Here is a 20,242-nt window from a genome sequence, read left to right as displayed (position 1 = left end):
AAGGAGGAAAGTTTTATTATGTAACAATAATACGATTGTTGTAATTATTATAATTAAAATTTGTTATTATCCGAAAATAAGTACAAGTTAAGGGAATCAATAACCATATTTCTCTATATAATACGGATGCTATACTATACTGCTATTGTCGACTTATCGTGGCGTACGATTTCGTCATAATCTGTAATTAGTTTATAATGCGCACAGGAAGTGCGAGCGAGGAAATGGCAGGAGCAGGACAATGCCGACAACTCCTGACTTAACCTTTCAGTTATGAGGCAAACTGCGATTAGGGGCCAACATAAAAGTTAATGGTGAAATTTTTTAATTAAGAAAATCAATGAATATTTTTTCTCCTACTTCCCGTTTATTTTCCTCCCTTTTTTCCATGACTGCATTATGGGTATTTAGCTGCTCAGCTTCCATTGCCGTTTCCTCCACTTTGGATGGCACCATTTTAACATTTATGACTTGCGATTTTCACGACTTTCGAGGATAATGGAAAGCACGCGGGAATTGGAAAAAAAAACGTCTTTCGAGAGCTTTCCTTTTTTTTCTATTATATTTAATAAGCTTGAAAACAAACTTGCTGTCGTGCAATTATTAATTGCAAACGCCCATAAATATTAATTGGACATTTTTTGTTTTGCTCTGGCTATTTAATTATGAATCATAATTTATACGGCTGCCTAAGTCAACAGAATTAAAGCGTTTAATTAAATCGCAAAAACAGAATCGCTTAAAGCCGCAACAAAATCAAAGCCGCAAGTACAAAGATAAATAAGTGGCATTGTCGGTTTCATTTCCGGCTGCAACATTTGCATTCAAATCGCTGTGGCTGTGTGGGTATTCGCCGTCTATGTCGTTGTAAGCGGTATATAAGTAGACTTCCAACTGGTTTTATATTTAGGCGGTTGCCTCTGCTTAAAAGCACTGAAAAAGAAGGCAATAAAAAGCAGCACGCCGCGGCTGCGAAATCTAAGGCAAGAAGGTGCTGCCCTTGGAGGGGGGTGGTGTTGGTTTGGATTTGTGGGTGGCACTCCCACTTAACAACAGCTGTCGCTTCCGCAGCACCACCCACCACCACCCCATTTGTATTGGCTGCCACGAGTTGGCCTCGACTGTCTTTCAGTTTCTCACTTCATCAGTTACACCAAAAAGGAGACTCTACAATAAATTTCGCTGATTGCTTCCGTTCTTTCCTATTATTTTTTTTCGGCTGCCGCTTCGCGTCTACGTTGGCTCATTTTTTATGCCGCTTGATAAAGTAATATCCGTTTTAGGTTCGCCTGGTTGTAGGTCCTGCCAACTAAACCTTACAGCACTTTGGCGGACTTTACAATACCCTCAGGCCCCCAAGAAAGTGATAGAAAGTCAGTTTGGAGCACTGGGGGTGGGGTTTATGTGGCAAAATGCAAATGGTAGGGCATATTAAAATATTACGCACTCTACAGTTAATCTTTTGATCCACAGTAAAAGAGGTTTTAGGGCTTATAACAAATAATAACAAAGCTTCTTTATTATATAAAGTATTGCAAGTACCGAAGCAAATTAATAATTCTCAAAAGGAAATGCTGGAATTAATCCCTTTAACAAATAAAAAATTTTTTAATTGTTAAAAGTTATTCAAAGTGCTATACGAGTAAATGTAATTAAACGAAAAGAGTTTAAAGAGCTCCGTATCTATTTAAAAATGAATAATTAGATAAAAACTTCAACACAGCCCCCAACAACCGCAATTGCCGCAACTTGGGCTGAATAATTAAGGGGTATTAACTACAAGGTATACAAAAAATGTCAGTTGCTGCAAGTAATGTGCCAACTTTGGGCTATAATTTGGTGGTCCCTCCCCGCAAGACCCCTGCCCCTCACAAACTGCAGCAGTTTTGTGGGTCTAACACAGATTTGTGGCCTTGGCTTTTTCGGGGGTGAGCACAGTCCATGGGGCGTATGCGTCATATCAGCACACGCATACGCCGTGTAGGTCAATGCTGTTAGACCAAAACGAGAGTTTGTGAGTGTGTGGCTCTTGCCATGTGTGCATGTGTGTGTGTGTGTACTGGTGTAGGTGTAATTGAAACTTCCGCTTTGGTCAGTTAGCGCAATTTAGCAAGCTGCAAAAAAGTTAGGCACGGCTGAAGTAACAGGCAAAGTGCAAAGTCCATTGCAGCTACTTGGCTTTCATTTCAATTTAAACTTTGGCAAGCTAAAGCCAGCACACACACACATATCCACACGTACACTTGGCTCACACATGGACACACGCAGTCATGGAGAGTGAAAATTATTTAAAATTATTTATTTCACAATTTTCATTAGGTGGCCAACTGCAATGCAGGTTGCCCGCTTCTCCGCATGCCCCTTACTTTTTCCCACACGCTCGGCACTAATTCACTTTTGCTGATTTCTGTGAAAAAATATGCGAAAAATGCCTTGAGAGGTTTGGGTGGATGTGCACTCATGTTTCATATATGAAATAATTATATGTGCGGTCAGCACAGTCGCTGCCAAAAGGCCGCCGACTGGCTGCGGGCAGTGCAGCATTTTCCCTGGCAGTTTCTAAAAAATATAGGGGAAAAAAATATAGAAAATTTGTGGCACTGCTACATGGTCCATGTTTCTGCTGCATAACTTTTGCGGAGATTTTCCTCAACCGAGGGACACGCCCCCTCCATTTTCCGCCCCCAGGGCCACTGTCATCGTCTATGTGCAAAATTAGTGGCAAGCTGGCAAGATGTAAGGGCAACAAAAAACGCCAAAGGAAAATGCAACTGGCTAAAGGTTAACAAGCGTCAGACAGGCCACCAAAATACCCTGGGAATTACCCTCCGGCAGCAGAGAAAAAAATCAACGAAAATAAATAAAAGAACTTATAATTTTTGGCCACCACACACAGAAACCGTAAAAATGGCTGAAAAAGAGTCTGGCCAAAAGAGGAATGTTAATGAAAAGCAAGCGTGAAATAAAATCATAAATTTTCCAGTGGGGGAGTGAAAAATGCTAGTTTTCCACAGCGGGCTTTGTTGTTTTGTTATTATATGGCATTTGTATGCACATGCCAAAGAGATGGAGAGTTGGAGGAATACTTAGAGCTAGAGCTGGGAATTGGACTCGGGTGAGTGCATTTGCGGTAAGCCCCCGAATGCATACAATGATAATGTTATACTTGGCGAAAGTGCTAGTATGTGTGTGCGGTTTGGCTAGGATTTGCCCCCAGTGAGTCCAGTCCAGTCCAGAGTCCTGTCCAGAGTCTAGACTTGGTTAGCTAAGCCGGCGATACGATGAGTAGTTGTCATAGAAATGGATGGGGGCAGGAATGCGGATGAAGTTGATGAGGGTTAGAATGAGCAGAAGTGAAAGATGGCCCTGACTTGGGATGGGATGTGTGTGTATTTAGGGAAAGTTGAATTAATAACGCAGAGTTCCGTAGGAAAAGGGCTGGATGTGTTCCATTTATGTTAAGTCCTGTAATAGATTTGTATTTCGTAGTAGCCACTCGTCACTCAAACAACTCGAAACCATCTTTTTTTTTTTTTTTTTTTTTTTTTTTGGAGTAACTAATTCTATTTATTAAGATTTCAAAAGGAATCGTTCAGTAATTCCTCTGAACTTAACCTAATGTGTGATAAATATAAATGAGACCAAGTGGTATCTTAATTATAAAGTACAAAAGAAAATGTAATATGTTATGTTATCCTCCGGGTAAGGAGATCGCTGGGGTGTACCCTCTTCAGTCTTCGGAGAGAGATGGGATCAGCTAGGATAGTTGCTAGTCGGTTCGGGTGGGCCATAAGCCTGTCGGCATAACGGCTGCTGTGGAAATTAATCTGATCCCCAAGAAGGGTAACTTTCAGATCTCTTTCGATGACTATGTTCGTCACGTACCAGGGGAGCCCAGATGCGTGACGTGCAGCTCTTGACTGGACCACACGGAGCCTATTAAGCTGGGATTTGGCGGCAGTTCCCCACACCTGGATGGCATAACTCCACGTTGGAGCGAGAATGGCTTTGATTAAAAGAGCCTTAGAGCTCATTTGAAGTTTGCTGGAGTGGAAGAGCCAGTCGAGCTTTTTTAGCTTCGCCAGTGACTTTGATTTGACCGACGTGATGTGTCGAAACCATCTAAACTAATAATATTGTCAGGCTAGCTTTTAAGGGGTGTGAAACTTTGCTGGCCGCTAGCCTTATTGTGACTCAAACCTTGTAGTGAGCTTTTCAAACGCATTCGTCACTAGGTTAAATCCAATGAATGAATACAAATTTTAAAATATACAGGGCGCGCGTCCCAACCATTAAAAACGTGTTAAAATATTTTAGAAAATTGTGTACATCTTTATTATTTCTTTAACTACTTTTTCTTGAATGTATTTCTTGTTGTGTGGTTGATGCTTTGCTTCATTGATATTTCGCACTGGAATCGCTGTTTCAACCTATGTATATAACGTGTGGCAACTTAGGCGAAAACAATTCGAGGCGTTCTTTGCTCTAAACATTAACTAATAAAATGCATTAATCTGTTAACAATTTGTGTGTTTCCTCTGCGCTTTGCTGGTGTGCTTACATAAGTAATTCGCTATGATTAATGCTAATCTGATTGTTATTGTTATTTATGCGATTTAGCTATAGCACTTCGTTATAGGAGTTAAAGCCAAGAACCGAGTAACGGCAACATAGTTCTGATTTCAACGCATTTGCTCTCTATACATACATGCATGTATGCATATATAGTATTTATGTGTGTATCGTATGAATGCTGGTGAGTGTATATATAAATTCCATTTGTCGACAATTGCACAACAGTTAAAAGTATAGTAAACAATTAATAATAATGACTCTAGATATGGCCGGGCCCAAATACGATTTGCACTATAATTTTTGTGTGTTGATTAACTTGATGTACTTTGTGAGTGAGATATCCCTAGCAGTATGCAGTAAGTTCCTAAGTTTTGTAATTAGTTTTACTTTCTTCGGTTTCAATTTGTTATGTTAGGTTTGTATTTTGAGTCCAGCTACAAAACGTTGCATAAAGTTGTATAAAAGTTTTGGTATTACCATTGTTTCCATTTGACTAGCGAGTAAATACAAAACCCAATCGATTTGCAGGCGACAGTTAGTTCGACCTGCACACACCGCATATATCTGCGTGTATATAAATAACATTATATAGTATTTTTAGAAACGGCTGCTATAAAATCACTGCCACAGTAATGGCCAATATCCCCATAAGACTAACGTAATCGTTAACTCTATGTATAAGTAATTCATAAGCGCTAATATTCGTTTAATGCAACAAGTCTATGTGGGATCATCATCTCATCCTCCGTCGTCTCTGGTTCGATTTCTGCCCCCTCCATTTCCGTTTCCATTTCCCTCATCGGATCCATCCTCGTCCTCCTCCTCATCACCGTCCTCCTCATCGTCCGCCTCCTCCTCCTCCCCATCGGACTGTTCGGATCAGTCGAATATGCAGACGAAGATGCGCAGACAGTTCATTCCCACCTTCTCCCAGCATCCATCCTCCGTGGGCCGACCCTCGTGGGCCAGCCGCATCTTCTTGGGATAGTTCTTCGGACTGCTCCGGTCGCTCAGGTGGACGGGCATCCGGGCGTATTCGGCACGCGGCTGGCGGAACTTCTCCAGCAGCTCCGCCTGCTGATCGGTGAGGTTCTTTAGCTTTTTGCCTGCAAAGTATAAAGAGAAAATATTAGTAAATACTAAATTTTTCACAATAACTATGCACATTAGTAATAGTTGAAAATAAAATATCATTGTTTGTATCTTAAAGTAGAAAATCAACTATTCTAAGGCATACTCACGATAAGACTACATCTTTACTGCCTTTGTCACATTTAAAATAAATATTATTCATTTTTAAATATTCAATGCGCCATTAAAATATATATGTATCTACAGAATGTATATTATCTAGAAAATATTCAGATTCTGGGTAACCAAATAATGAGTAAGCATTAAATAAAAAATTTTTCACAAAAAATGTAGATAAACGCTTAAAATTTTTAAGGCAGCTCGTATGTATTACTAAACTTATAAATAGCATCTTCCTAGCTTGCAATAGCGAACTAGATCATTGATCTTGGTTCACTGAACTGCAATAGATAAGCCCACACTACTGTTACTCCATAAGGTTACTCACCCTCGAGGGCGTCGGTGATAAGAGATATCTCAGTGTGTGGCAGTAGCTCCAGGCGTTCGCAGCATCGCCGGAATTCGCTGGCGGTCATTTGCAAGTAACGAGGTGTGAGGCATAGGGGACCGAGGACAGTGCGACGGTTCTCTGGCGTGGCATCGATATGCTTGCGGGCGCACTCCGCCAGACTCCACGTGGCCAGGCACTCGAACAGCGTGACCTCCGACCTGAGCTGCAAGGTGTCCCTCTTGACCAGCGTCTCCAGCTCCTCGAACCTGAGATCACTGATCTCCGGCATCGAAAGCTGCAGCTCCGCATGCATATCAATCAGCTGGAGCGTGTTGTGCAGCAGCGCCACGCCGTAATCTTCGGTGGTAAAGGGATTTGGGTTCGGAATGAGGTTCTGCTGGGCACCATCGCCCTCCGCTCCGTTTTCGGTGGACTGAGAGGCCTTGGCAGCCGCCAGCTGCTTGGCCGCCGCCTTCGCCTTGGTCGCCTTCTTCCTGGCCAGCTGCTGGCCCGTCTCCTGGGTGGTGATCACCGTCTGGTGCTGGTTGGTCAGTGCGATGCCCTGGTAGAACCACAGCGCCTTGAAGATGTCCAGTGCCGTGGCGCTCGAGATTCTGAGATCAAGTTCGCGAATGCAGTAGATTATCTGGAATAGTGAACAATAGGAATTTTAGGAAGCAGGTCTATATATTGGCTATCCCTTGGTAATAACTTACCAGATCTGGAACGTTGAAGCGATCGGATAGCTCGAGTATCTTGAGCAGGTGCTTGTGATCGCGATAGGGAATGAAGTGCTTCTCCATGTAGCGAACGATCAGCTCAAAGTCGTTCTTGTCCACGTTGAGTATCTGGAAATGGTTGTCGCTCTTGCGACCGCTGTTCGGACCGGCATGGATGAGCTTGGCCAGCTCCACGCTCCGCTCGAGCACCGACTTCCGTTCGCATCTGATCATGTATCGATCATCCCCATTGACCACGATGAAGTCTATGTAGGGATTCACGATGATCGGAACACCTGTGTATATGTTTGTTTGACCCCGGGAGTATGTTGGTGGCATCATGTGGGCGGGCGGCGCACTGGGCGCCGGAGCACTCTGAATGGCATCCACGTGATGGCCATCGGGTCCAAGTCCGAACGGTAGCACCATTCTGTTCGGCTCCCTCCCGTCGTTGTTGTTGTTTTTTTGTTGTTTTTGGTTGTCCTCCGGACCTGTGATCTGCTCCTTCTCGACCTGTGCCCCCTCCCGACGCCGCAGTGCCTTGTGGACCAGGGCGCCCACCAGCGGGAATTTGGTGACACGCTTTTCCTTGACCAGATGCTCCTCCAGATGGGCGCTGAAGCGTCGCAAGTTGTATTTGTTACCAGGACGGGGCTCTAGGCTGTCCCTGTCGTGAAAGGCAGTGATTTTGCTGGAGAACTGATAGAAGAAACATACAGTGTTAGTTTTACAAACATTCAAATTGCTGCTGTAAAGTTATCTTAACATCTTAAATTCTGTTTACCAAATTGAACATACTATTTAATATAACCTTTTTAATTTGATAACGAAAGACTTCCTGATTGATTATTAATCACTGCACAATACTCGCATTTCAAGTACCCAAGCTTACTGTGGCTCTAACTCAAAGCGCTTTTTGAGGTATTGGGCTGCTCTGTGGCTATCAATGGTCTCCCGAGGGAACTACATATTTTATCTGAAGAAATAGGCGGATATTATTTACGACCCTTACGAATGGCCAGTTAGTCATGCCGGCCGATCGACGATTTCGCCACGCCGGGAAAAGTATAGGTAGTTATTTTGATGGCCGTTGTAAGTACTTTCCCACCTGACTGATTGATTCATTGGCCCACTTATCAGTCAATTGGCACACTCCAAAACATAAATCATTTAGTGGTCTAAACAGCCTTTAATAGCTGATTTTTGCACTCGACAATAAATTAGGCGTGCTATCTGAAAGTACGCGCCGACTAATTAGCAAAGCCGAGCCCTAAGTCCAATTTTTTGGGACCTGTTTCAGTTAGCATAAGTTCCAATCGTTTGATTACCGCCAAATCGTCTGCAATCCATCATACTATAGCCATAAATCATGTCCAATAGCCAAGTTTCCGCGTGATTATTTAATTCCCCTAAAAATACTAACCAATGATAGGAACAGTACCGAATCGAAGGCATTTTGACGTATAAATTCATCAGACAACGCAAGTCACATAAGCAGAAGGTACTTCATCAAAGTCATTCTGATTATTTTAATTTAGTTAAGCCTCAAATGCCAATCTATTCATATTCAATTGCTTGTAAGCTGGGTCAAATGCCTTTAAGACATGAATAGTAAATTGGGTCTCAAACTGTTTGCATAGTAATTTAAATTAATTTTTAATCGATAAGTTGGCCTTTAAAGATTTTGAATATTTAATTACAGTTCTTGTCTGGTGCTCCAATATTATTCACCTACTTTTACTTGTTTAATGCTTTGTTTGTCACGGGAACACTAAAATATGGAAGCATTTGGGGACTTGAGAATGATAAGATTGTCAGTGTGATATGCCATTAATATGACCGATATCGTAGATAAAAATATTTTGAAGCTTAAAAAATGTCAAAAAGTCAAACTGTTTTTATTATAAAGCACAAACGTCCTATATTATTCGTAAATTATTGATTTATTTTATAACATGAATGACCTGCATAAAGAAATTATTGTTCCCAAAAGGTAAACATTTATATCTGCGCGAATTTCAGAGGAAAACTTTCTGAACTAAAGCCTTCTTTGTTCATTCGAAAATTTTGAATTATATAGTTCCTGTTCTTCTTATTTTCCTAAGTACAATGCAAACAATGCAAGCAAATGTGGCACAGTGAGATTGCGAGCAAATTCGCGCCGGTGCCGCAAAACATTAAAAAAGAGTGTACGGAGGTATATTAATAAATAAAATAAATTATACGGCGATGTTTGAACAGTTGTAAGGAAGACGGAATCGGTCTTGAAGTGTTGACGACCGTTCCTCGTGGTTCAAATGTGGAGCTTTCTAGAGAGGGGACGACCGTATTCAAATATTTACCCAGTGAACCACAAGGGAAACTGCGACGACTTGTGATAGTCTGATAGTGCAATAAATAAATTATCGTATGCAAATAAATTTATGGCTGTTCATCGCTCGACTTGAGGCTTTAGCATCTGCACAGCAACCGCAATGGGAGATGGGTTTTATGTACACCACAGGCATCGAATTAGCACTTGGGAGTCATAAGTTGATTTCCTTTTGTTTATCAGCCCGCTCCATATATTGTTATTTGGGGCGTAGGAGGGTTGGTCAAAACCCTAATTGGCACCCAGACCTTGTCCAAATTTACACTTGAACTTTACAGCGCACATGTCACTCGATTTCAATATCGCAAATTATCATTTATAGCATGCACTTCTTACGCTTTTTTTGTTGTTCCGGCTTATCGCAGTAGACGCTTTGTTCCATCAATCAATCAAAAGCGATTTACTTTGGCCCAAGATATGTTGGACAATTTCAACTTTACGGAAACCTTTTGATTTATACTTTTGCCAATCGAACTTGGTAATAATTTCTAATGTTGTAAATCACGCACTAATTGTTCGATTCGAGTTCTGGGCTGTGGGTGCTATATTTTCGCACGATTTCGAACCGAACACCACGAGTTTGAAAAGTCGACTGCCATTCAATCCTATTTGCGAACTGCGACGTCGACAGCGGCAGCGAAGTCGGCAGCGAAGCCTGCGGATGTGCGGCAGAATGCGTCATGATCGTTGGGGTAGAGGAAAATGCAACAAATTCGGAGATATGTTCTATTAAACCAAAATATTAGGACATTTCGTGTCTTGCAAAGAACATAAAGGCAGAAAAAACCATTTTGAAACTATTTTATTTAAGCTGTATTTAAACTGTATTTTATAGTAGCTTGTATATTGTGTTTGTTATTCAGCAAAAATGCGATAGGAGCATTGTTTCATATTATTATTATTATATATTATTCATATCTATGATTGTATCACTTTTTCGATTGACCCTGAACAGCTGCCACTGCTTCAGTTATTAAATTATCAAAATTAAATATATTAGGGTTAAGCTTAGCTCGCCCGCATCTCCACAAACTTTGAAGTTGCAAAAAAGGGCGAGGGAAACTGGCAAAATGCAGGTCGAGCGGAAATGAGCTCGGATTCTCCGCTTCGCAGCCTCAAGAAGCACTCACAACTCGAATTATCAACTCAATTTGGTGGACAAATAAATCAATTTGTGTGCCAAAGAGGCAAATGGCATAGTTAAACGCAGCGCACCAGCAGCTGGAGGAAGATTTCACAGTTGGATGAATCAATTAGCACGCCGATTGTGGGTGGATGGAGGATCGGATTTCGGATTTCAGAGTGGGTGGTGTGTGGTGGGTGTGGGAGTGTCATATTTGACAACTGTAATTGTCGCAGGCGCTTTGTGTACGCACGAAATTCGCCCCATTGATAAGCAATGTAAACAGCACAGTGGGCATAAAAAGTACATGCCCACCACACACACACACACACACACGAGTGTGGGTTGGCGTAATAATATCAACGAAGAGCAGTTTTCCAAGGGCCAGGCAGAAAAGCAGAGTAGTTATCATCGGCGGCCAAGGCCGGGACAAAGCTGAAAAGCTGCTCGAGTTGGTTCTGTGTGCACAAGTATTTATGCAGCCAGCGAGGGCTGCCACAGAAGTTGCCGAAGGTAGCTGCCAAAGAAAATTGCGATTAGATAAAACTAACTACCATGTTTATCACTATTTTTATCGATTGAGTTCTTACTGTTGCACTTAACGACTCGGCGACAACTTTAAGTAGTACTCGCACACAAAATATTTAAGCTGATTAATGCAATTATTTAAACAGTAAAAACATTTGTCTCACAACTCTAATTGAACAGTTCATAGTTCCAGCTTTAGTCTTATGTTATTGTTAAATATTAGCTACTAAGGTATATCTGCCTAAGATAAGCACATACATATATGATATGATACATATACTCTTCGATCTGCCCTCGCTGAGGCATATGCTACTTCAGTGTTTACATATGTATTTCGTGTGGGGCTACTGGAGCAGCGAAGACTGCTAATAAGTCCCCATGTAAAGCGGAAGCTCCAGATGGGAAAAAACACATGAAACCGGCCAGAACAACAGCAAAAACTGTTAACAGTTAGCACTCGAAGTTCGCCTCACGAACGACCTTGACATTGGGTGGCGGCTGGGCGGTTGGGTGACAACAGGGCCCACTGTGCACGCATTTCCCCAAGATCAACATAGCGATTGGATCGCTTGAAACCCGTTTACGATCGCCGGGCCGAATCAAATATTTGCATTTATAAGGGAAAATTTAATTAGCAGCATCAACAATGTGGAGCAATATCGATATTTACGCCAAACAGGCGGGCGGCGAAAATGTATAATTAGTCGAAATTTAACATAATTACTCACGTTGTTGGCTGCCGGTAAACAACACGCAATATGCGCGGTTCAAAGCAAACAATCGAACAAATGAAACTGCAAATAAACAAGCCAAAGAATTCGATGGGAACGAACTGGGAGCACAACCCATCTAATCCCAGTACAATTCGCTTCCTGATCCGCCGAACTGCCAACTTCAAATTCCACCTGCAATTGCCGCACACAGTTCAAAAATAAACCACTTGCCACATTCTTCGGCGAAGCAGGAAGAGTTCGCAGCCAGTGCGATGGCTCCTCTATTTATACCCATCCTAATGAGGTGGTTTATTAAAATTAGCCCATGGGCAGCGAGATTATGAAACTTGGGAAACAGTACAGAAACAGCTAAAAGTACTTAAAAATATATGCACGCTCTCGGGAAATGCAACAAAAATGCAATGTATTCTATGAACAACTTTACATTGTACATATGTTTCTACTGAGACGAAAACTGGTTTCGTCCTTAACATTTATCACACTATACGGTTAACGAACTCCATGACGAAGTAGCAACCTTTTAATTGGCATGAAACCCATCATTCTGATAGTCACACTACCATTATTTTATTAATAAGCAAACGTTCTTATCTGTAACAAATACGATTTGGATTTTGAACTTCTCACCCGAAGCCGCCTAAATGCACTACTTCGGATGCGTAATTCAATTTGCCATGGGTCTGCCGCTTTATCCGTAGACACCTCCATTCCGTGACTTCCACTGACTCATCCATTTCGCGGAGCGTTTGTTCTGCGGCCAGGCACCTTATACTACACATATACTACATATCGATGACACTATGGACACCTTCGGACAGGACAGCGTTTCACAACGGGAAAATGACATCATTTGATTTGATTGCGGACAAACTGAATGCCGTGAGGCAAATACAACGAATGGAATTTGTTTTTTGTTCTTGGCTTGGAAAATTGCATTACTCATCCATCCCCTGCGAAGATCCAGCAAATTGCTCGCTGCTCTTTTGGCAACGCGCCAAATATGCCAATTTCAAGGTATAAAAATTGATTGGAGGATAGGTGGCAATATAATTCACATAATTCCTTAAACAGAAATTTTATTACTATCTCTAGAACTAAGCTGGTTTCAAAAAGCAAGGGAATTGGAATAAGCAATTACTATTATTAATTATTATTAAATATTTCTGCTTTATTTTATAGACGATTACCATAAAAAACACTACCTTAGATTTCCAAAAATTGGCTAAAAAGGAATAACCAATAATTAAAATTTCCTAACAATAGGCGACAAATCCAATTTCCTTCGGCTTTCATAGAAATCAAATTTTAGGCGACTTTGGAGCTAACAAAAGCGCTGCCTCCCGAATTGCAAACAAAACACAAAAACGGGAAGGGCGAAAAACCCACCCTCGACGCGCAGGAAAATCGCTGGGGGTGGGGAAGGTGAAGGAAAAACCCTACGCAACATGTTCCATGTTCGGCGGGGAAAACAAAAGGGTGAGTGGCCACTGAATGAAAGTGGAGCAAACAGTTGAAACAAATTTGCTAAAGCTGGCAAAAGAAAGAGGAGACCTTTGCTAAATTCATGGGGCTTGGCATGGGCCAATAGAGCAATATCAAGAGCGCGATTCTGGGATTTCTGGCGGGGATCGGGGTCGGCTGGCGCTGGGGCAACCAGTTGGTGCCAAGGGCGAAGCTGGGGAATGGACGTGAGTGCTCGTAACAATTGACAATGCGGCGTATGCGCGATGGATGCCCAGCTGATGATACAATGAAACACTGACACAGTGAACGACTTTTCCACACACCCATGCACGCGCATAATTACACCCACACACACACTCACACACACAGAGACGCAGAGAGTCGGAAAACTTTCCTTTGAACAGGCTTTCATTCGCCAGTGTCTGTGTATTTTATGGATACACAATTTATGTTGGCCAATTGCTCGCCTCTGTTTGTATACAGCATTCCTTTGCATTCTGATTAATTATACACAGAGACTTACCCCAGTTTATGAATTTGTCGGATGGGCCAACTCTCGAGTTTCGAAATTTATGCGCCAATTTTCAGCTGAGATAACCATGAACTTCCGCCCCGATGCCAAAATCTTCAAACTTAATGCAATTTCTGTTTACGCCAATTTGTTTATGCCAATATTCAGATACATATATACAGATATTTTGGCCATATAGCACCGCCGATACTCGCGTATATTTCCGTTTCGATCCGATCCGATGCGATCCGAGAGTTTTGCGCGCCTCGTGCCAAACGGAATTGGGAAAGGCAGCCAACAACGACAACGACGTCTCCGCTCGAGAGCCAAAAAGCGTATATACAACAAGATTGGTACGAAGAGCGCCAAGCCAAAAATATGAAAAACAAACGAGACAGCAGGAAAACATACCAAATTTCCCGGGTTGGCGTTGCCACCACACTGGTCCATGTTCAAAATATGGGCACCATATGAGTTGGTGATCCTGGCCAGGGCTTTCAAATCTTCAGTTTCACTTGTGTTCGGCCCGGAAAGGCATAAGTCGAACTAAAATCTGTTAAAATATTTGAAAATACCTGCCAGTTGATGGCAAAACACCAGCCGTCTGGCAACATTCCACCGGAATTGGGGGAAAATTCTCAGCAGCTTTTCCGCGGCGGGACATGCGCACAGAAACTTTGAGCACGACCCACAGGTCGTATGATTACTCAGCCAAAAAAGACGCAACATTTTCGAGCGTGTGATAAGACAGAGATACTCCGCTGCGGGGACTTTCCCTTTCGGGAGCGGAGCAGAGAGGGAAATGGAAAAGCCAGGGAGAGCGAGAGTGCGTGGGCGCTTCTAGGGAGGAGGCCCACTTCGGGCCTAGACAACGGAGCACCACATTGAGGGAGGTAGGAAATTTATGGCTCTTATCAACACAGCCGCCTGGCCAGCGAGCACCACCAGCCACAAATATCGGGCAATGCAAGCCAAACGAAACTAGGTCAAATCCATAGCTGCCAGTACGGAATGCTCCATCCGGGAAATGTATCGGACGGATAGGGGAATTATTTCTAATTGCCTGCGGACACAAACCATGTATTATGTTGACCCTTACTGAAAATTTTAAATGGAATCAATATTACATAGTATTTTTTTAATTTTTAAGTTTTCCGTACGTTTATACAATAATCCACAATTTTTACCGTTCATTTAATTTAATATAACCATGCAGAAGCCACTGCAATTTTTTGAAAAACATTAAATGTACATTTTATTATTCGTTATTGATCGAATTTGTTTTTAATTTTATAATTTTTTATCGATGCACGCATGGAGGACATTTTCCCGGTGTATGGTAATGCAACTGTTGGTCATGTCTTGAGTGTGATACGGTAAATTTGATTTATCTGCTGGATTCCAACTGGGCCTCAGAACCTTAGTGGCAGCGGGTATCCCGTGGAGGCGGTTAGCATAAGTAATGTAGCTCCCTAACTTTCCATAGTCTGATCCGATCCGTTTAGTCGCTTGATGGCTATTTTGGCTACGCCCTTAGAGCACTCTGTCGATCCGCCCATGATGACGAGGAAGAGTCCGTTGTGCGCAACTGACTTCCACAGGCGATCGATGGTCTTGTCCAGTTTGGCAACACTCCGCTGTGCACTGTCCAACAGAAAGTCCTGCTCTGGCACGCGGAGGTTGGCAATTGTCAAGGCATTTTCCAGTGCAACTTCATTGACCTTACGAATGGCCTCCTTGGCCGTGGATACCTCGTGGACACGCACCGACGTACTGTGATCCTTCGGCGCTGCCTCTCCCGCCTTTTCGATCACCTCCTTTAGATGGGGCTGCAGCTCGCCGACCGTGACAATGGCCGTGCGCTTATCCCGCTTTGCCACATGTGCAAACAGATTGTTGGATATGGTATCGCCGCTGGATGCGTTCGCCAACTCCTGCAATTGCTTGTGCTGCGTGAGGATCTGGTCTCCGAACTCGATGCTGTTTGCCAACTTCTTCTTGACGAGCTTTAGCGTGGCTCGCGAATCCTCAATGGAATCGTGACCATCGATGTTCTCCTGGATAATTTCCTGTAAAAAAGTCCTGGCCAGGTCCTTCAGCTTGGTCTTGCGTCGACGCACCCCAGATGTGTTAAAGCACACGCTGGTGTCAATTACATACGGGTGCATCATTTTCATGGCGTTCAAATCAGAGTTTAGAGACTGCCCCACCAGGATGGCATCTGGAGGCAGTAATTCGGACACTTCCTTTTGCACAACATTCAGCCTCTTGGTCACTTGCTCCATAATTTCTGCGGTTATGCCCGAATACTGGGTCAGATAGTCGGTGATCCGGTTATTTGGCAACACTAGCGTTTCATAAACGGTCTCGTAATTTTCGTTGACAATAGAGATTCGGGTTAGCTCGTTACAACCCGCCTCCGTGTGACACATTTCACAATCTACGCCGAACATGGGACTGCGATTGGTTACCGGCGCATACACATCCTTAGTAAACTTAAAGTTTCGGAAACGAGTGTGTAGCTCGCCCTGCAAAGGAATAGGATAGCCCTCGTCGACCATTTGCAGGGCTGACAGCAAGAGCTTAGTGCGTGGGAACTTGTCATCCTCATGCATGTCATCCGCCTCAGATTTAGTGCTTTCGATTGGAAAGATTGTCTTTACAAACAAAGTGGGATCTTTGTTCAGCTCAACAGCCGACTCCAGGGAGCCGTGCTCGTCTATCAGTCTGCGTGCCTGCACATTGGTGAGAGGAATCTGCAAGAGCAAGGGATATATTATTAGGCCAACAGGCAGTTTCATCGAAGACCTACCTTGGCAATCTCGTCAATAATCTTCTGGCCCTCCTCCTGCGTTGGAAGCATCATCTCCAGCTTCGTGCTGAATATCCTGTTGGTGGCCTCAAAGTGGGTCTCGTTAGACAGATAGTGGTAGAGAGATAGTCCCTCCAGAATGACCACCACACTGTGCGACAGACTGAGCCACTTCTCCACGCTGCACCAGCGATCCGGACGGCAGGGGCTCTTCTGGCCAATGAGTGCGCACATTAACAGGTTCTGGATGTCGGTTAGAAAGATGGGCGTGCGAGCATCTTGCGGAGTCTCCAGGGAGGCGCGCTGACCCATCTCACGCAGTCGCAGGGCCGGTACGTTCTCCAGCTCCCGTTTGCGACGTCTCAACTCCGCCGACAACTGATTGTACTGATCCTCGGATAGCGTGCCGATCTCCAGCGGCAGGCTATCGCCACCAGCATCGTTATTGCGGGTTTTCTTGGTAACCGGCTCTTCAGGATCTGATGTTCCGGGGACAGTCTGTGAATCCGCCTCCTGCTCGGCGTTTTGACGACGGTTTCGAGGTTTGCGTTTGCTGCCCACCAAGATGAAGCCGTCGTCCCCGTCCTCCGCTTTTGCTGCTGACTTCTCCTCCACATCGACCTCTGCATCGCGCTTTTTGGCCAACTCTGCCTCGTGCAATCGATCGCGATCGTTGAGCTCCATCAGGTTCGCCAGGGCCGCCAGCTTCTTTTTCTTCTTTTCGTTGCGCTCGTGCTGCTTGGCGGACATTTGTTCCTTCATCCTGGAGCGCTTACCGTTCAAGCTGCAGGCGAAAATACGCAACTTATATTAAATGAACTCGATTTTCTGAAGATTTTGATTTGTCAACACGAAGATTTAACATGTGCAACGTGCTAGTGTTACCAGATGGTAAAAACGGTTTTAAGCCCAACATAGCTGGCAGTGCCGCTATTTTCTCGTCAAATCTAGCCTCTTTCCAGCCGAAATCAATACCATACAAAAGCTGGCTGCTGCAAATTGCGATTTGTACATAAGGTTCCCTGACGCGAGAAAGAGACAACCATAGTATACATCAACCGTTAAGATGCCGCGTGCTTTTGGTACAAGTTAAATCGTCAAACTTTACAAGCACTAAGAAATTAATGTTTTAAGCGTGAAATTAAATAAAATAAATACGCCAACATGTACGCAGCTGTTAAGCCGCTCTCCAAGTATCTGCAGTTCAAGTCGGTGCACATCTACGATGCCATTTTCACGCTGCATTCCAAAGTCACGGTGGCCCTGCTTTTGGCCTGCACATTTTTGCTTTCCTCGAAACAATATTTCGGGGATCCCATCCAGTGTTTTGGGGACAGGGACATGGACTACGTGCACGCCTTTTGCTGGATCTACGGGGCCTATGTGAGCGACAATGTGACTGTGACGCCGCTAAGGAATGGCGCTGCACAGTGCCGGCCAGGTGAGCTTGGAAATGCTTCAAAGATACCCCTTTTCAGCAGGGATTCGCCATTTCAGATGCGGTTAGTAAGGTGGTTCCCCCGGAGAATCGCAAATACATCACCTACTATCAGTGGGTCGTGCTGGTACTGCTGCTCGAGTCGTTTGTGTTCTATATGCCAGCATTTCTCTGGAAGATTTGGGAGGGCGGTCGGCTGAAACATTTGTGCGATGATTTCCACAAGATGGCCGTTTGCAAGGACAAGAGCAGAACTCATTTGCGCGTACTAGTCAACTACTTCTCCAGCGACTACAAGGAGACCCACTTCCGCTACTTCGTTAGCTACGTCTTCTGCGAAATACTCAATTTGAGCATCAGTGTGAGTGAACAAAACTAGTAATTCAATAATCTAGGATTCAACTAACTATTGTAACTATTTGTAACCCTGCAGATTCTAAACTTCCTTCTGTTGGACGTATTTTTCGGCGGCTTTTGGGGCCGCTACCGCGATGCCTTGCTGTCTCTTTACAATGGCGACTATAACCAGTGGAACATAATCACCATGGCAGTCTTTCCCAAGTGTGCCAAGTGCGAGATGTACAAGGGCGGCCCCAGCGGTTCTTCCAACATATACGACTACCTGTGCCTGCTGCCCCTGAATATACTGAACGAGAAAATCTTCGCCTTCCTGTGGATCTGGTTTATACTAGTGGCTATGCTCATTGCCCTCAAGTTTCTGTACCGCCTGGCCACCGTTTTGTATCCCGGAATGCGTCTGCAGTTGCTACGTGCCAGGGCACGTTTCATGCCCAAGAAGCACTTGCAGGTGGCACTGCGCAATTGCAGTTTCGGCGACTGGTTCGTGCTGATGCGCGTAGGCAACAACATCAGCCCCGAGCTATTCCGTAAGTTGCTAGAGGAGCTGTACGCAGCTCAGTCCTTGATCAAAAAACCGCCGGGAGCGGACGAGATCTAAGATCTCAGTGATGACACCAAGTTTAATCTCAATATACTGAAATAAGTATTATCATTTGAATCATCTATGGAGTAGAAGACTAAGATGACACAAACAAGAATAACATACATTAATTTTTTTCACATCGATATTTGCGTATTATCGAAGAAATAACAAACTATTATTTTTGTACTAAGAGAAATGTGGCATTTTCACTTGTTCAGTAAATTCTCATATTTCTTAATCATCATAAATATTCTTGACCATTTTAATCATTAATTGGTTTGATATAGATTGAAAACTGTATTTTCTCTAATAAAAGTTGAAAGTGTAAAGAACATAAGCTATTTTCATGTCACATTTTATTGATTGGTGATTGGCCACTATTGAAATTAATTATTCATCAACATATTCTCATTTACTATAACCTACACAATATTTAAACGTTCAAGTTGGTGTATGAGTATGAGTAACTAATACCTTTTTGAATGCAATCTATGTAATTAATGATTTTATTCGTTACATACCTGGGCGACCTGGCAATTCTGCGCAGTGCGATTGTCGTCCTGGTCCACATCATGTTTGTTATCTCGAGATACCGTGGGAAGGTCCTTGTGTTTGATTGTTTCCTGGTTCCTCCAATGACTGGCTGGATCTGGAGGGCATATACTTTCTTTGCTTGCGCGTCAATTTTTGTTAACGAAGTTCTGTGGGTTCATGGGAATACTACTGGCTAAGACACATGATTCCTGCACGTTTCATGTGCTGCTGCTACTTACATTCTGTCTGATGGTAAAATTTTGATAAACAATTTTTTACGATTTTCTAAGATAAATGCATTTGTTTTCTGTTTTACTAACGTTTCTATTTGTTTTTTATTTATATTTTTCGGTAAATAGTGTTTGTGGTCAAAGCTTTGATGTGTGGAAAAAAAGTTTTTATTTTTATGCGCTTTACGAAATTTGTAAAAAAGAAAAAAACTGATTTGGAAACTTCTGACACACAGAGTTGACAATTAATGCTGGGCCTGCTTAGCTCACAATTCTGGATGCATGGGTGGTGGGCGGCTGGTTCGTTGCTCTGCCATTCCGAAATCCCCTTCAACTTGCACTTTTCGTCGGCCATTTCAGCTGACCTCCGCAGTTGCCGGGCCGCTTTTCATTAACCAAAAAACCATAAACTTCGAAACGTAGCAGAAAAGTGCAGCAGTGGCCGCTGGATGTGGGTCGTTTGCCCGGCTGATCCACTTTCCGGAAGCCCTTATAAGCGGCGCATTCACCACCGTCGGATTCAGTTGCTCTTTACCGGCCGGATCGCGCGGAAGTCTTCATCGTCATCGTGGTGGTTATTACCGTTCTGGATTATCGTGGATATCAAATTGCTTTGCGATTGCTTTTTGTGGATTTTTGTTTGAGTGAATCGCTGTAACCCGAGGCTCCTTGTTGCCC

General features: G+C 43.4%; 3 protein-coding genes across 3 annotated transcripts; 1 reads left to right on the top strand and 2 right to left on the bottom strand.

Moving 5' to 3' along the window:
• Window positions 1-4,309: 4,309 nt before the first annotated feature.
• Window positions 4,310-14,148, bottom strand: LOC6611037. The gene is made up of 4 exons (XM_032718871.1): window positions 14,019-14,148; window positions 6,874-7,575; window positions 6,155-6,803; window positions 4,310-5,681 (listed from the first exon to the last, which is right to left on the bottom strand). Exons 1-4 carry the CDS (start codon window positions 14,055-14,057, stop codon window positions 5,455-5,457), a joined length of 1,617 nt encoding a protein of 538 aa, XP_032574762.1. The 5' UTR covers window positions 14,058-14,148; the 3' UTR covers window positions 4,310-5,454.
• A 576-nt stretch (window positions 14,149-14,724) lies between these two features.
• On the bottom strand, window positions 14,725-19,747 carry LOC6611036 (small RNA degrading nuclease 5). The gene is made up of 4 exons (XM_002035557.2): window positions 19,574-19,747; window positions 19,322-19,501; window positions 16,420-17,203; window positions 14,725-16,363 (listed from the first exon to the last, which is right to left on the bottom strand). The coding sequence occupies exons 2-4, from the start codon at window positions 19,372-19,374 to the stop codon at window positions 15,080-15,082; spliced, it is 2,121 nt and encodes a 706-aa protein (XP_002035593.2). The 5' UTR covers window positions 19,375-19,501; window positions 19,574-19,747; the 3' UTR covers window positions 14,725-15,079.
• On the top strand, window positions 17,479-19,137 carry LOC6611035 (innexin inx4). The gene is made up of 3 exons (XM_032719748.1): window positions 17,479-17,860; window positions 17,917-18,218; window positions 18,291-19,137. Exons 1-3 carry the CDS (start codon window positions 17,584-17,586, stop codon window positions 18,813-18,815), a joined length of 1,104 nt encoding a protein of 367 aa, XP_032575639.1. The 5' UTR covers window positions 17,479-17,583; the 3' UTR covers window positions 18,816-19,137.
• Window positions 19,748-20,242: the final 495 nt, after the last annotated feature.

Source organism: Drosophila sechellia, chromosome 3L (genome assembly GCF_004382195.2).
Source record: "Drosophila sechellia strain sech25 chromosome 3L, ASM438219v1, whole genome shotgun sequence".
Taxonomy (NCBI): Eukaryota; Metazoa; Arthropoda; class Insecta; order Diptera; family Drosophilidae; genus Drosophila; species Drosophila sechellia.
Note: the sequence above shows the minus strand (reverse complement) of the source record. Positions and strands in the feature narration are given on the sequence as shown.

Excerpts from the sequence above, each read along its gene's own strand:
- LOC6611036 (XM_002035557.2), bottom strand. The coding sequence starts at position 19,374 with ATGATGTGGACCAGGACGACAATCGCACTGCGCAGAATTGCCAGGTCG. Across the intron at positions 17,204-19,321 it reads AGAATTGCCAGGTCGCCCAG|CTTGAACGGTAAGCGCTCCA; the intron begins GTATGTAACGAA and ends TTTCGCCTGCAG. Across the intron at positions 16,364-16,419 it reads TTATTGACGAGATTGCCAAG|ATTCCTCTCACCAATGTGCA; the intron begins GTAGGTCTTCGA and ends TTGCTCTTGCAG.
- LOC6611037 (XM_032718871.1), bottom strand. The coding sequence starts at position 14,057 with ATGGACCAGTGTGGTGGCAACGCCAACCCGGGAAATTTG. Across the intron at positions 6,804-6,873 it reads GCTTCAACGTTCCAGATCTG|ATAATCTACTGCATTCGCGA; the intron begins GTAAGTTATTAC and ends TCACTATTCCAG. Across the intron at positions 5,682-6,154 it reads TATCACCGACGCCCTCGAGG|GCAAAAAGCTAAAGAACCTC; the intron begins GTGAGTAACCTT and ends TATACTTTGCAG.
- LOC6611035 (XM_032719748.1), top strand. The coding sequence starts at position 17,584 with ATGTACGCAGCTGTTAAGCCGCTCTCCAAGTATCTGCAGTTCAAGTCG. Across the intron at positions 17,861-17,916 it reads CGCTGCACAGTGCCGGCCAG|ATGCGGTTAGTAAGGTGGTT; the intron begins GTGAGCTTGGAA and ends TCGCCATTTCAG. Across the intron at positions 18,219-18,290 it reads TACTCAATTTGAGCATCAGT|ATTCTAAACTTCCTTCTGTT; the intron begins GTGAGTGAACAA and ends GTAACCCTGCAG.